General features: G+C 38.8%; 1 protein-coding gene across 1 annotated transcript; it reads left to right on the top strand.

Annotated features, from left to right (window-relative positions):
• The first annotated feature begins 7,940 nt into the window (after positions 1–7,940).
• LOC142400272 (cytochrome P450 2J4-like) lies at positions 7,941–15,451 on the top strand. Its single transcript, XM_075485043.1, has 9 exons — positions 7,941–8,141; positions 10,424–10,586; positions 10,698–10,847; positions 10,933–11,093; positions 12,568–12,744; positions 12,828–12,966; positions 13,112–13,299; positions 14,179–14,320; positions 15,276–15,451. Exons 1-9 carry the CDS (start codon positions 7,941–7,943, stop codon positions 15,449–15,451), a joined length of 1,497 nt encoding a protein of 498 aa, XP_075341158.1.
• The last annotated feature ends 1,670 nt before the right edge of the window (positions 15,452–17,121 follow it).

Below are 17,121 nucleotides of genomic sequence, written 5' to 3' on the forward strand. Positions count from 1 at the left end.
AGGGGAGAGCCTGCGGTCCTGGAGGAAAATTTGATGGTTTCTTGTTTCTGAGGAAGGAAGGAACAGAAATATAAACAAGAAAAGCCCCTTTAGATTCAAGCTCAGTAAAATATTGTAAAGCCACATGGTTAAAGGAGCAAATCTGGCAGCAGCAGTCGCAATGTCTGAGCTGATCTTCTCTTTAAAGGAGAACTGCGGTATTTTCAACATTAAGCCTCTTTTCTGAGTCGTCTGCAATGTTTTAGAACCCCCCTCACCGCTTTTTTGATGTTTACTGCTGTCTCTGGTATTTGCCTAATTTTGATTCTTCTCAACCTGCTTCAGAATGGCAAGTCATGCGCATGTCTAGAAAGGTCCGTAAAAGCACCATAAACGTCCGTTTTCAAAATAATCAACTCACCGGAGTGGTTACTGGTGTGCCAGGACAGGCAACTGAAAAATACAGCAGCTCATAGTCTGAACAAAGGGGAAAGTGCTTACATAACAAGCTGCAAACCACACCTACTGGACAAGCAAACCCTCTGTGGCCCAGGTATGATGAAACCTATTGTAACCTTGCACTCATTAGATTTTCAACTCTACAGTATCATATCGCACATTAAGTGAAAGATCTCTACTGCTGTTTCAGTTACTTTAATCAGAGATTAGATGTTGAGAGGTAAGCAGAGCCAAGCCAACATTACAAAGTGCAGAAGTGGCAAAAGGCACCAAATAGATTTACTACGCAGGTGCATGTAAGTGAGCTTAAAATGAGCCGAACAGGTTTGGTAACTGATTGCAGACAAAGACATGGACAAATGTGAGAAATGTAACTGAGGCCAATAAATACCAGTTCATGCTTAATAAGCAGAAAAAGCTGCCTGTTCAAGCCAAATGTCATTCCACTGGAAGTATTTGTATTTGTCAAAGACTGTCAAACAATAAGAAACACTCAACATAATACAGATCAATCAATACTGTGCAAACTCTGTTTGTGGGCAGTTTTCAAAGTTCATGGCATGTCCACTTGTTGTGTCTTTGTAGCAGAATTGCAATCATCTATTTGTGTGAGAACAGAATATAGCATCCATTACACAGGTACTTTAAGAACAATGACAAATTGCAACTTAGCAGCTTTGTCATTTTCTCAGTATAGTGTTTAATTCATTTTTTTTTTGTTGTTGTTGTTGATATTGCTCATGTTAAATAAACAGAAAAAGAATTCAATTAGAAACCAGACAAAAAGTAGGCTACAATAGAAATATGTAAAACCAGCTACAAACCATAGATAAATAGACAAATAAGTCAAACTGAGCTGAGCAATCCATATCTGTACTTATTTAATTTAATTTAAATGTAAATTTCTCACAACTTTAAATTAATACTATGTAACATTTCTACCTTAAAATAAAAGCTTGAAAAAATTTGTGCGGCTAGAATGAGTTTTAAGATTACGATTGGCCTGTCTCCTATGCCCTTCGGGGGTCTGAGTAGACTTGTAGTCAAGACCGCCTAAACCGAGACCAAGACACTACCAAGACCAGAGGGTATCAAGACCGAGACCAAGATGAGACCAAGGCCAAGACAGACTGAGTCAAGACCAAGACAAAGTCGAGACGAGACCGAGACCGAGACCAAAAAAAAAAAACAGCTAGTGAACTAGTGTTACACCATAACTTGCATCAATTGAATAAAAGCAGCATACTGGGGTAAGAGGTTCAGTCCCAGTTTAAATTCAATTTAAGAAGGTATTATGTCAACTACAGACAGAACAATGCAGAGATTTGTACTCCAAGTACCTACAACATAGGGGGAAAAGAATCTGTAAGTCATCTGTTTCTATTCAACCACAACAAACTACTGTATCTTACAAATGCAGTAATTTTAAATCTATCAATGAGTGCAGGTCTTTACATACAAAATAACCTCATCCAATCCAGTGTGACACATTAACAGGAAATTATTTTTTCACATTGCATTAAGCCTCCTTATGTGTCAGCCAGCAATCAGACACAGGTAATGACAAGAAATGAAAGAAAAATATATACATATTCAAAAAAGTCTTAAGTTACTATACAATAGAATTGTGTCCCATAGTAGATAGATAGAAAGAGAAAGATAGATAAATACATTACTCTATCTATCCTTCCATCCATCCACCTATCTACCTATCTAATAATAACATGCTGTTGTTGCCCTGCACGCTGGACTGGTTACAGTTAACACAGGACAAGACGCCTAACCACCATAACCACGTCAAACATGATTGTACATTTTTTAGAATGGGTGTCAGTTGCAATTATGCTCAGGTCAACTCAAACTCAAGATTCATGACGAGACAGTGGTAGAGGAGTTGCGGCGTGTGAATCAAACTCGTTGCAAGGAGTTTCGAGCTGTCACTAAACAATCAACATGTCAAATTGTACTTTCTCCTTCATAAGTGTCTCTGGTTTTAGGACGTTTTTACCTCACAGCTTTTATGGCACAATGTCAGTCGAAAACAGCTGCTCTGATATCTGGCTTCATCAGCGAGAATGCCGCTAGTGCTAACCTAGCAATGTCGAGGCACCCATGGCTCATCCTTCCTTGCGTGTCAGCAACAATATTATGCCAAAATGCTTTCTGGCACACCTATCGCAAAAACAAATAGACCCCTCTCACGCTCCCAGGTATAAGGCTAAGCTAGCACAACATTGTCAGTACGATCATAATGGCAGAGGCACCGAAGAAACAGAAGAAGACGTTGACTGATGAAGCAAGGAAGAGAAAGAGATTTACGACAGTGTCTTAACCGCAGGGCCAGTTCTAGCCTATTGGCTGCCCTAGGCGAGATTGAGATTTTGCCCCCCGTTTGAATCCTGTTTGAACAAACCACAACCACATTCTTTTTTCTTTCTTTTTTAAAGTATCTTTTTATTTCTCAAAAGAAAGCCATTCAGCACACACATATTCAGTCTTACATTTTGCAATTTTTCTTTTGAGCAGCAATCCCACCTTTAAAGGGATAAGCCAACAAAACACACAAACGTAAAAGTACAATTATGAAAATGAAAAAGGGAAAAAGCAAAAGAGAAAATACATGTAATCATTCTGATACACTATAGCCCTTTTTCCATCAGATTCTGTAGCGAATTAAAAGTTATATCGCATTACTTTGTTGCGATACAAGATGCGTTCGGTTGGTTTTCCATCAAACAGGACGATTCAAGCGAAATAAAATGACATCACCGGAACGTGCTGATGCGCATTATTCTGACTCGACCAGATGATTTTCCATTACAAAAGTGGCAAATTGTAGCGAATTAGAATGCTCGGTAGCGGGAATTTAATTGCTCGCGCTGTTATTGTCAGCCTCCTGTTATAACAGTTGCTATAACTTTCAAGGCTATACGTACCTTTTCACCACCGGCTTTCGTTTTATTTATTAGGCTAGTTACTTATTTAGAGTTATGGACCGTAGGATAGGACTAAACATGCTGCTAGTGCTGCTATGTCAGCTTATAATAGCCGTCAGAAATTTAAGAAGGAGGATGAGAGCGAGGGGAGAATTAATTATGCTGCTTCAGGACCTCCCGAATTGTGTTTATAAAAAGCAGAGTCTCTGCTCTCGACCAGTTGTTTCTTTTAACATCGGACATTGTTGTTTCTAGTTGTTGCTGCTGTTTTGATACCGACAGGATAGGTGAAATGGGGCGGCTGAGCGGCTCAACAACAACATTCGAATCCTCGCACTTTACCAATACCATCTGCGCATGCGTGGCTAGTCTGAATCGCATTAACCTTTTCCATCACTTCTGTAGCGATACAACTTAGCCCTGAACCACCTATTTCGAGCGAATTGATTTAATGCGACAAAACAGGCGTTCTAGCGATTTAACCGTTTTTCCATCACATGTATCGCACTAACTTCTGATGCGCATCAAATTAAAGCGAATCATGTCGTTGATGGAAAAAGGGCTTATGTTATATGTATTATGCTGTACATTTATATTTGATACATGAACTACAAGCAAGGTAATGGTCTCAGAACATTTTTATTTTTAGAAACTTTGGAACTTTTACAACCAACTGCTCACAATGAAACACACCTAGCCTTCCTAATCGCAAATTCATCAATGGTGTCGTCGAATGATAACTGGCTTGACACGTCTTGGTTTACACTTACAGTCCCCTCCAAAAGTATTGGAACAGCAAGGCAAATTCCCTTGTTTTTGTTGTTCACTGAAGACATTTGGGTTTAAGATCAAATGATGAGTATGAGACAAGAGTTCAGAATTTCAGCTTTTATTTCCTGGTATTTACATCTAGATGTGTTGAACAACTCAGAACATACCACCCTTTGTTTGAACCCACTCATTTTTCAAGTGAGCAAAACTATTGGAACATGTGACTGACAGGTGTTTCTTGTTGACCTGGTGTTGCCTTTAAGGTTGATTATTCAAACATTAAATAGCTCTGCATGTTTAAACCTATAAAGACTGAATTTCTTGTTAAAGAGGATAAACCAACATGAAGACCAGAGAGCTGTCTATGGGAGAAAAGCAAGTCATTTTGAAGCTGAGAAAAGAAGGAAAATCAATCAGAGCCATTGGACAAACATTGGGCATAGCAAGCACAACAATTTGGAATGTCCTGAAAAAGAAAGAAACTACTGGTGTACTGAGCAACAGACGTCGAACAGGTTGGCCAAGGAAAACAACAATAGTTGATGACAGAAATATTGTGAGAGCTGTAAAGAAAAACCCCAAAACATCAGTAAGTGACATCACCAACGACCTCCACAGTGCAGGGGTGAAGGTATCACAATCCACTGTTCGAAGAAGACTCCGAGAGCAGAAATATAGAGGCCATACCACAAGATGCAAACCACTCATCAGCAGTAAGAGTCGGAAGGCCAGATTGAAATTTGCAAAGAAGTACAGAGATGAGCAGCAAAAGTTCTGGAACACAATCTTATGGACTGATGAGACCAAGATTAATCTCTACCAAAGTGATGGAAAGGCCAAAGTGTGGAGAAAGAAAGGAACTGCTTATGATCCTGAAGCATGGTGGAGGTAATGTCATGGCTTGGGCATGCATGGCCGGTTCTGGAACAGGCTCATTAATATTTATTGATGATGTAACTGATGATGGTAGCAGCAGAATGAATTCCGAAGTGTATAGAAACATTTTGTCTGCCAATTTATGGAGAAATGCATCCAAACTAATCGGGAGGAATTTTATCATGCAGTAGGACAATGACCCAAAGCACACTGCCAATAAAACAAAGGACTTTATCAGGGGGAAAACTGGAAGGTTTTAGATTGGCCAAGTCAATCACCTGACCGTAACCCGATAGAGCATGCATTTCACCTCCTGAAGAGGAGACTGAAGGGGGAAACCCCCCGAAACAAACAAGAACTGAAAGAAGCTGTGGTAAAAGCCTGGAATAGCATCACAAAGGAAGAATGTAACAGTTTGGTGATGTCGATGGGTCGCAGGCTTGAGTCAATTATTGCAATCAAGGGTTATGCCACCAAATATTAAATGTTATTTACTTTAAGATTATTTGTTCCTTTACTTTTGCTCACCTAAAAATGCTGTGGTGTAATACAAATGGTGATATATCCTAAGTTGTTTAACGCATCTAGATGTAAATACCAGGAAATAAAAGCTGACATTCTGAACTCTTGTCTCATACTCATCATTTGATCTTAAACCCAAATGTCTTCAGTGAACAACAAAAACAAGGGAATTTGCCTTGCTGTTCCAATACTTTTGGAGGGGACTGTATAAGAGCAAGCCCATTGAGACGTTCTTGGCTCATTGTTGACCTCAGATATGTTTTTATCAACTTGGAAAAGCTTCTCTCTGCAGAAGCTACTGTTACTGGAAGGGTAGCAGCAACTCTGAGGGCGATCCACATGTTTGGAAAGATTTCTCCTAATTTATTCTCGTATAAGAAAGTTAGAAGATCCATAGTGGTCATGCTAGCTTTTGACAAATCAGGGAATTAGTTTTACAATGACTGGAAGTGTGAGTTCATATTTTGACTGTATTAACATACTCTTATAATAGATGATTATAGTTTTATTATGTATAGCCCAATACTACTAAAACGAATGCTATTATTACCAAAAACTATAATAAATAAACTTACAAGATTCAGAGAGCGGTGAACCTGGGAGATCAGCTGAGCTTTCTTCAGGTGAGGGTCTCTGCAAAAATCTCTGGAGTGCACCTAGACATTTTAAAATATAAAATAATATGAGCATAAAACACCACTCACCAACACAATCACATTTATTACAATTGTGTATTCACATGTATCTACTATTTACATGACCGTAGCAGATTCTACATAAGCCATTTTTCCATAAGATTTCCAAGCAAATTAAACCATTTCTCTGATTACTTCGAATGTTTACCTAGCTGGAAGGCTAGACAAATGTTAAATGATAAAACAAAAGAAAACTAGCTAGGCTATTTCTTAAAGTAGTTTGGCTTACAAGACTAACTCTATGTTTTTAGTTTCCTTTAAAAAAAAACGATTTTGTTGCCTGTGAAAGACAGCTTGTGGATTAAGCTAGCAGGCTAAACGATAGCCCACAAGCTTTCTAGAAATAGCTAATACTAGCGGAGTAACGTTATGCAGTGATAGCTAGCTTCTACAATGAAACGTCAACCATGAACAGTGACACAAAACACAATTTTGATTAAACTTTAGAACTAATGTCTGAGATGAAAATACATACTTGGCTTTCTTCTCCTCCTCATCTTTTTTTCGTTTTCGCCCCTGTGCACCAGACAGTTTGGTCCTTTTCATGTCGCTAGTTGACCTTCTACGACCGTTAGCGTGATCCAGTTCTAGTGTGGCTGTGACTTGCAACTGGATCGTCATGACGACACCCATGCACATATTTTATGTAATATAATATTACATTTTCATTCAAAATATGGGTTGGGGCATGTTCATTTAATTTAATGAGGGTTTTATTGCCCATGCTTTTTAAAAAATGTTTCGTTAATCAATGTTGTTAAAACAAAGATGTATGGGGCGGTCGGTGGCGTAGTGGGTTAAGCAGCCGCCCCATGTACAGAGGCTACAGTCCTCGCACCGAGCGACCCTGTGCTGCGTGTCTCCCCCCCCCCCCCCCCCCAAAAAAATTTTAAATTTAAAAAAAAAAAAACAAGGGGGCGCCCCCTGCTAATTTGGCACCCTAGGCAGCCGCCTTGGTGGCCTGTAGGAAGAACCAGCCCTGCTTAACCGTACATTACCTCCAAGCCTGTAGGGGGAGCTCCATAATGGGCTTTTTGAGAAGTTACATTGTATTGCTTTAAGCAGCAGTTCAGACTTTAAACCTCTCCGGATCTCATTTGATCATTCATGTGCTACTAAACATGGTTTACTTCTATATGTCAGTCTTGTGGTCTCAGCCTGGCCCCCTCTACAGAAATCTTCTGGCTCCGTCACTGGTTGGTGAAGTGCTAAAACTGTACTGGTTGGCAAACAAAAGTAGCAACTAGTTAGTGTAAATAAAGGTCAAAACAGTCTGCCTGGAGCAGAGAAAATTAGGTGCAGTTGCACTTTAGCACATCTGCTGATAATCAGGAGCAGGCTGTTTCTTGTTTCTCCAATACAGACCATATAATATAACCAGGAGCCTGATTATCTGTTCAAGTGATACATACAAGGTGTGCTCTTTGACTCAGATCAGAAAACACTATCACGTCTTCTTCTCATAGTCATAATAGTTCATATTTATTACTGTTTGATTATGTTTCAGGATTGGACAGCTCGAACAAATAAGGAAGAGTCATCAAAGCCTGACATGCACTAAACTTCTGTGTCAGGAAGTATCAAAGAACATGCACATGAAAGCAAACAAATGTTTTTTTTTTTTTTTTATTATGGAAGTCGTGCACGCGCAGTGGTTTATTTGAAGGTCCACCCGACTGAACTGTTGTATTGTGGAGAAGAAATGGAGGCTATATACGATGTACTGGGTTTGGAGTGGATAGACAGCAGGAGTATTTTACTTTTTTTCTGTGTCTTTCTTCTGTTGACCGATTTTTTGAAGAACAGAAGACCGAAAAACTTCCCACCAGGCCCGCTTGCTCTTCCTTTAATCGGAGATCTTCACCGCATGCAACCTACCAGATTTCACCTGCAGTTTTTAGAGGTATGATTCCGTACTTAAGTATAGTGGGGAAGGATTTATACCTTGTCAGGTAACAAGTCAGCAGTGTGAATTTGAAAGATGTGTGAGGTTCGTGTCCATCTAAATAAAAGCAATAACTTAAAACCTGTGTTAAGATACATTTAATCCACTATTCATCACTTTATTTTAATAGTCCAATTCTTCCAACATATTATGAGTGAGAAAAAGTGACAGGATTAGTAACAAGGCTGTGGCAGGTTTAAAGAAGAAAAAGTTAAAGAAGAATGAAGAAGGTCTGTTTTTCACAAAGTTTTCACCTTCTAAAAAAATGGCTTTCTGTACTATAGGTGTTACAAACGCAGCGGGGACGAATATCCCGTTTTTCTGTGTATCTTTACAAGTAGTGGTGTCATTTTCTTCAATAAAACATGGATGGGAACTGTTTAATTTCTTCCAATCTTTATGTGATATTTTTTTCTCCATTCGTGCCTTTTATGACATTAGACATTTAACAGCTTCAAACACCTTAAAACATTTGGGTGATATCCTTTCATTTGTTCATTATAATTCACTTATTATGTTTGATACACAGCAAATCTGAAAGGCTGAATCAGTTTCAGTGACACTGAAGTTACCCAGCATGATTAGATGTGGGCTGCAGTGTAGTTTGTGCTTTCCTGAATTCATTTAAACTTTATGTTGGCAGTTTACACCTGTTTCTCTTTTTTGTTTGTTCTGTTTGTTTATGAAACAACAACTTGTGATGAATGCTACAGAGAAATTAGCCATTTATCAAGAGTGTCATGGACTATGTTTTAGGTCATGTTTGGTTTTTCACATTTTAATCATTTCTTAGTTTTCTCATGTTTTAGGTTCAGGTCTTGTTTTTAGTTTCATGTCATGCCACCCTCTCCTGCCCTGCCATCAGCCTCACGTCCCTCACCTGTGTTTTCCCCATCAGCTGCACTCAATCCCTAATCACCCTCCACAGTATTTAGTTTACAGGTTCCCTTTCAGTTTTTGTGAGATCCTTCCCCGTCACCATCATCCATGCCACGCCACAGTTAAGTGGTTTTTCCCCATGATATGCCAAGTGTGTTGTTTTGTTCTGTTAAATAATCATTCCACAGTTTATGTTTTTGTATCCGGCTCAGCCGCGCTTTCTTTTGGTACTTTGCTTTTTGAGAAATAAATTTACTTTGCTTTTTTGAATATCCGTGTCCTTCTCAAACCCACCCCAAACTGGCAAAGAGTACCCAGCTGAGATGGGGAAAAAACAACATAGATGCAAATTTCTTTTTAGATTTTATCATTCTGTTCACCAGTTGACTGAGAAATACATGGTGGGAGAGAAGCTGTGCGTAGTAACAGTCTTCTGGAACCAACTTCTCATGATTTTAACAGGAGCTGCATTTGGATGGATGGTATCAGCATTTAGATGTCAGTTTGGGGTGGGTATGAAAGGACACGGATATTCAAAAAAGCAAACTTGATTTATTTACAAAAACAAAGTTCAAACAAAAAGCGCGGCTGAGCCGGATTCAAAAAACCTAAACTGTGGGATAATTACTGAACAAAACACTTGACATAGCATGGAGGAAAAACACATATCTTGGTCGTGTCGTGGCATGGCATGGAGGATGTTGACGGGTAAGGATCTCACAAAGCAATGAGGGGACCTGGAAACTAAATACTATGGAAGGTGATTAGGGATTCAGTGCAGCTGATGGGGAAAACACAGATGCAGTGAATGAACTAAGTGCAGGGAAACTAAAACATGGGAAAACTAAAAACTAAACTAATACATGACTAAGACATGATCTAAAAACCAAATATGACCTAAAACAAAAAACATAGTCCCATGGCGTGACATTAGATGGCATTTGACATAAGTCAAATACCCTGAGTTTAAGGAGGGAGAAAAAAACTAATCCAAAGATTAAATATCTAAATATGAAACAGTCTCTCAATTGTATTTAAGAGAGACATGTATCATACTATATTTTCCCAGAATGCCTTTTTAAAGTTTTAGCTAAGCAGAGATTGTTTGTCATGTCTATCATTTATATGGTCCCAGTGGGCTGTTCTACAGCTTTAAATCTGACTTAGTTGAAAATAACCTTTTTTTAAAGGGTTGTGCTGAAGAATGAGTATTTTTTTTTTTTGTGCTTCAGAATGTTACTTTCAAAGAGCAATGGGCTTTGAGCTTTTTGGATCACAGCACACAAACCTGTCTTTGTATCCATCTATGAATCAGCCATAAGTGTTGAACCACAACACTAACCTGCTCTCTGTGTGTTCAGTTAGCAGAGAAATATGGAAACGTTTTCAGCCTTCGTCTCTTGGGTGGAAGAATCGTGATCATTAATGGTTACAAGCACGTGAAAGAGGCCCTGGTCCAACGAGGAGAGGACTTCTCTGATCGTCCAATCGTGCCACTGTTCAAAGAAACACTTGGGAATAAAGGTGTTGTTTGTTGAATTTCATTTCTACAGTTACTGGGTGGTTTTAACTAAGTTCACGAGCATCCAAGTCCAATTACTTCGAGTTTAATACTGTTTTGTTTTCCAAAAATAGGTATTATGATGTCAAATGGTTACTCATGGAAACAGCAGAGGAGATTTGCTCTTCATACGCTGAGAAACTTTGGTCTGGGCAAGAAAACCCTGGAGCATTTCATTCAGCAGGAGTGCCAATATCTGACCGAGGCGTTTGCAGATCAGCAAGGCATTAAAATGTTTTTTCTTCATAAATTTCTTTTCTTGTGGCTCCTCATTTTTATTGAACTTGACTTTCTCTCTTTATTTTACAGGCAAGCCTTTTGATGGCCAGTCACTGATAAGCAATGCCGTGTCCAACATCATCTGCTGTTTGGTGTTTGGGAATCGATTTGAGTACAACGACAAGCAGTACCTGCATATTCTTCAGTGCTTGAAAGACATGTTGCAGTTACAGGGAGATTTTTCAGTCCTGGTGAGACTTCTCTGTTAACAGCATGTAACATCTAATATTCTTATTTAAATTAGAAACCATCCAGAACACAGAAGTTAAAAGTATTTATATTAGAGGAAATAAAGCAAATACAACAGATCTGCCTGCTGCCTCCAAAACCGCTGTGACTATAGCCGCATTCGGAACCTTTGGCAGTTCCTATAACCTTTTAATCCACAGGGCCCTGATCGGTGATTATTCATATTGTGTATAAATGCATTTTTATTGCATTTATCTGTGAGCTGCATTTTCATTTTGTTGGTAGTTTAATTGAACTCAAGCTACTCAATTAAAAGTCTTGCTACTCTGTCGTGTCCCAACTGAGGGGTTAGACCTGTGGGACCTGATGTAAATTTCATGGAAGCGGTCTGTGTTTTAGGGTTGCTGCTTATGGGAGCGTGTAATCAGAAATGAAACTGATCCTGATGTGACAAACAGCTCCTCTGCTTGGTTGTCTCTAACCACAGTGTTTGAATGAACAAATGAAGTTGAAAAGACGATTATAGGAGGACATCATAGTACAAAGGTAAAGCTAAGCGAGGCCTTAAGAAAAAGCAAAGGGAGGAATGAAAATTATAGCATTGCTTTCACCCTGTCAGTTATGTGTTACACGCTAAAGGCCTGCGTCAGAAGTCAAATCCTGCAGATCCTGCAGGACCAGATGCAGATGTCTTTGGAGCGGTGTGTAATGGTCAGAAATCTCTCAGAGTGGGATGAAAAAAAGAACATCCAGCGCAGGGCTCCAGGCCATGTCATGAATTAGAGTTGTCGGCGTGTTAGATTTAGTTTATAGTATACTGAAAACAATTTTTGGTCTACTAAGGGACAATTGCATGCCACACTGACACTTAGTGGTTCTGCAGTATAATATCTAACTGCAGATTGGTAAAGTTTCTGTCCTTACAGAAGTTACACACGCTCCTCTGGGCTAATATTGCACTCACATCATTTAGGGATGTTCAAGCATTTCTGCATTTGCCTGAAAGACCTGTGATCTGGGACAAAGTCATCTGTCATAGGCTAGATTTTCTAGTACCTGAAAAGAGCCTTGAGAATGTTATTAAGGTTTATTTTGCTCACAGGCAGGTTATTTATGTTTAAAGGTTATCTTTAAACTATTTTTTGGGGCTTTTTATGCCTTTATTAGATAGGACAGTGTAGAGAGACAGGAAGCACGGGGCAGAGAGCGGGGGAACAACACGCAGCAAAGGGCTGTCTGATGCGGGACTCGAACAGGGGCCAGCTGCAGCAAGGACTATAGCCTCTTGTACATGGGGCGCATGCTGTACCCACTACGCCAAAGAGCCCATGTTCAAAGGTTTTTTTATGGAAATTCCACTCAGCATTTTCAAAAATGATTGTCAATCCCACCAGGTGGAGGTAGGAACCAGGTAGAAATGTCTTATCCGCAGTATTCACTGTTAGATGATTTGGTATATGTCTCCCTGTTCTATAGATTTACAACACTATTCCCTGGCTGATGAAGAGGCTTCCTGGATCTCATCAGAAAATATTTGCTTTGATGAAGAAGATAACTGACTTTGTAGAAGTCAAGGTCAAGGAACACAGACAGAACCTTGACCCCTCTTCTCCAAGAGACTACATCGACTCGTTTCTCATTGAGATGGGAGAGGTGAACGTGATTCTTTTTTTTTTCATATACATACATTAGATATGTCAGCAGATTCTCATATCTTTCTCTCCTGTCTCTGATAGATGAAGGACAAAGATTCTAGTTTTGATATCAGCAATTTGTGTGTTTGTACCCTGGACCTGTTCTTTGCTGGAACTGAAACTACCACCACTACTTTACACTGGGGGCTGCTATACATGATCTATTATCCCGATATACAAGGTGTGTGTCTCTTTGAAGCATCCTGCCAAGACCCTGAACTGTCTGGTTTCTCACATGTCAGTCCTTCCCTGTTTTGGGAGAGAGCATCATTGTTCATTAACGCAGTGCACAGATTCACACTTTGTCCTGTTTTCTCTGTGTGCAGAGAAAGTCCAGGCCGAGATAGATGCTGTGATTGGCTCATCCAGACAGCCCTGTATGGCTGACAGAGAAAACATGCCCTACACTGATGCAGTCATCCACGAGATGCAGAGAATGGGCAACATCATCCCTCTCAATTTGATTCACATGACAAACAAGGACACCACCCTGGATAAGTACACTATCCCAAAGGTAGATAACCACAGGTAACCCTTTACAATTCAGGACTATAGAGTAGTCTTTGAATAGATTGTACTCCTTTTCTTCATCAGTCATTCCTAACTTATTCCTCTGCTGGTAAAAACTGATACTGATTCCTTCATAGTGCAGCATTCAAGTGTTATTCAGTACTCAGTTTTACCATTATACCAGTTACACTACTACAGAGTCCATATTGAGTATCTATTGGATGTGTTAGAGAATAACTTATGCAGGGGTCTAACTCTCCCTTCGTTAATACACAGTGGTTAATACATGGTTAAAAATGAATTTATCTCAGGACAGAGATGGATTTTATGACACTGCATTAGTTTAGCTTCAAATTTATGCGACGACATTGAATGCATGCCATGACAAAAGATACGAGTTCCAACATTATAACAGAAGGTGACTTTTTTGTGGGAAGCGAGGCAGTGTATCTTTTCATTAAAGCATCTTACAGAGTCGTACCTCTTTATCTTCACCATTATGTATTAAATGGCTTATCAGAGAGATGATCTGCAAATATTTTAATCATTCACTTCCAAACAGATTTACACTGAAATTCAGAACCATGTCAATTTTGTAAAATCAGATATAAAGACACCTTAAAAATGAATGTAATGGACCTTTCTAGAATTTAGTTAACTTAACATTTGATCTTGGATCTTGAGAATTCATGAAAATTTCATGAATTCTCAAAGATTTTCATGCAATAAATCAAAGAAATCTACATTGAACACTTCACTTTTAATTTGACATAGATTATAAATTCTCTTTTTCTTATTCTTTTTTGTAGATAGTTTTTTTTATATAATAAACTGTGTAAATAAAATATTGAAAGTATCTCTTTCAATGATGGGTTTTCCTCAGGGCACCATGATAATACCTTCACTTCACTCGGTCCTACACGATGAGTTGATGTGGGAGACTCCGCACTCCTTCAACCCTCATCACTTTCTGGACCAGGATGGTAAATTTAGGAGGAGAGAAGCCTTCATTCCTTTTTCTCTTGGTAAGTCGCTCATTACAATCCTTCAAAAGTGACAAAAAGACAAAAAGACAGAAAGAGCTGGCATGTCTCTGCCATCAGTTGGGTTGTTTGTCGTATGTTTCTGTTTACCCTGAACAGATATTACCTACATTGGAAGTGGTCATAGAACACATTTAGCTTTTTTTGTGTGTCTGTGTTCAATTGAGTTGCAACTACATTTATAAGCCGTTCTGGTAATTTCCATTTTGTTTTTTTGAATATGAAGTGTGATTTGAAACATCCTGCTGTGTTTATTATGCAAAGATCTATTCACGAGAAAACAATGAAACCCCAGGAACTTATAAAACCAAGGAGAAGATTTGCTAAATGATAGCATCTGTCAGAATCCCTTTTTTGGCACCCAGAAATGACTGATGTGGTGCAGCTTGGACAAAGTGGATTTCGTGCTTGGTTCTGCTCCATGTGTATTTCTGGGCGTTTTTTTATGGAAGTATTTAGGATTATTTAAAGGAGACTTACTATTTACACACATTGCATAAATCTCTTGTGTCCTAAAATGTAAAATAACAATGACTCAGATGTCTCATATTAGATCAAACTAAAGTATCTGCAGTTATTGATTAGATAAGTATCACAATAATTAAGTAACCATCTGCTGCCTTATCTTTATTTAATGGTTGTAATTATAGTAGTTTGTGTTTGCAGAAAGGCATCAATGGAATAATATTCCTGGCATTATTACATGGCACATGTGTGTTTTGCTCATCTGACTCTCAGACTTTACCACTTTAACATTAGCAGCAGGGGTAGGTTATTCATTATTTTATCTTCTGTGATACGTGAATACGCAAATTGCCCTTCTTTAACCCTCTTTTACCTTCTCATAATGGCACCACCGACATAACATTATTGATGATGTTTGAATATATTGTACATTTAATGAAGAAAAGTCTTATGTTGAATTGTGTATTCTCAGGTAAGCGAGCATGTCTCGGGGAACAGCTGGCCAGGATGGAGTTATTCCTCTTTTTCACCTCCCTCCTTCAGAGGTTTTCGTTTACGATACCTACAGGAGAGGAGCCCACTCTGGAGTACAAGGTGGGAGGAACTCGCGGTCCCAAACCTTACCGCATGTGTGCCGTTCAACGATAAAGATAAACCATCAATCATCCTAAACTGAGAGCAATGAATCATTATATTTGTCTTGTTATGGATTAAATAAATATGCTGAAGAAATTGTGACATTGACAGTGTTCCTGCTTTAACTTCATTGTACAGTGGAATGACTGAAGATAAGACCTGCTGTTATAGCAGCAATTTTTTCCTTTAAAAAAAAAACGTTTTCAGGGCTTCCAAAATAAATTGTGAATAAATTGTCTCAGTGCTATTTGTCTGAACAGATTCATAATGTGTGAATAAATCTGCAATCTTACTCAAATCCAACTCAAATCCCAGAAACGATAGATGAAGTCGAAGGAGTTCTCAAAGTCAAACAGGTCTTTCTTGGGCTACAATGACCAATGTAGTCCATTTAAGAGGTGACAGAAATAGAAGAGGCCAAATCAACAGTTTGATGCAACCTGAGAATAAAATGGAAGGATCCCATTTGCCAAACAGCATAAAAACGCCTTGAGAAAAGACAACATGGATGGATGATTCAAGGAACTTTTCCATGGAAATGAATAACCCTTTCACAATATCTTTAAAACAAAGGCATAACACAAACAAAAAAAAAACATCATGAAGACAGACCGGTTTGGGGGGGAGCCTGCTTTTGAAAGAAGATAACGAGATAAACTTGTACCAGAATAAAGGGAACATCCAAAGTCACTGCATCACTGATCATGTGACAAAAGATAGAAACAGCCACATTAATTCTGAACTGTCCAGAGACATACTTTCTGCTAAAATTAGGCCAAATCCAAAAAAGTTTATTGAATGGCAGGATGTTGTAATGTATTATATGATGAGTCGCTTGGGCTATAGACTCGCCCTGTAAAAGGTACAGTTATACAAACGTTGGATGCACAGGACACAAACACAAAATTTAATTGCTATAAGTGAAATTGCTCAGAATAAATTATATATTGAAAGCACATTTACAAGTTTTAATCCACTTATATATGGCCGTAAAATGGGTATAATTAGTGCTTAGGACTTCTACTTATAACTGGGTATTTTCTCTCTCTCATACTCCTATTTTCACATAAGTCACTCAAAGGTGGACACACCTGCATATTACATAAAGGCCAGCTGAGTATACCGGTGAGACTTTGACCCAATACAAGGAATCTGATACTGACATGCATAAAACATTTGATTGTGCAGTCAATTCATTTAGCAAAAGTCAGAAATGGAAACAATATATAATTTCCTCAGCTTGGAGAGGATAGACATCAGGAGTGTTTTGATTTTTTGGGGGTTTATCTGCTTTTGACTGAGGTTTTGAAGAACAGGGTGCCATAAAACTTTCCTCCAGGACCTTGGTCTCTTCCTTTCATTGGACACCTTCATCACATCAGAGCTTCAGGAATTCACCTGCAGTTTACAGAGGTATGAGCTCATACATTATAATAAAAACAATGCAGTTGGTTAGTTTGGATGTGATCTTCCTGGAAACTTAGAAAATCATTAACTAAAGTACAACAAGGCCGCTAAATAGGACTTCGGCTTGTGTTCCCTCTACGAGAGCAAAGGGCCTTTTGAGGGTTGAAATGACTCTCCTGGTCCCTTAAACATTTGCCAGCTTGCCTTGACTCTATTGCTTTCGCAGTCAGCTTACTCTGATAACCCTTCCCAGGTTCCTAAGCAGCATGATTTAG

The sequence above is a fragment of the Odontesthes bonariensis genome, chromosome 15, assembly GCF_027942865.1.
Source record: "Odontesthes bonariensis isolate fOdoBon6 chromosome 15, fOdoBon6.hap1, whole genome shotgun sequence".
NCBI lineage: Eukaryota > Metazoa > Chordata > Actinopteri > Atheriniformes > Atherinopsidae > Odontesthes > Odontesthes bonariensis.

Coding starts and splice junctions, on each gene's coding strand:
- LOC142400272 (XM_075485043.1), top strand. CDS start 7,941: ATGGAGGCTATATACGATGTACTGGGTTTGGAGTGGATAGACAGCAGG. Junction 8,142..10,423: donor TTCACCTGCAGTTTTTAGAG/GTATGATTCCGT, acceptor CTGTGTGTTCAG/TTAGCAGAGAAATATGGAAA. Junction 13,300..14,178: donor ATAAGTACACTATCCCAAAG/GTAGATAACCAC, acceptor GGTTTTCCTCAG/GGCACCATGATAATACCTTC.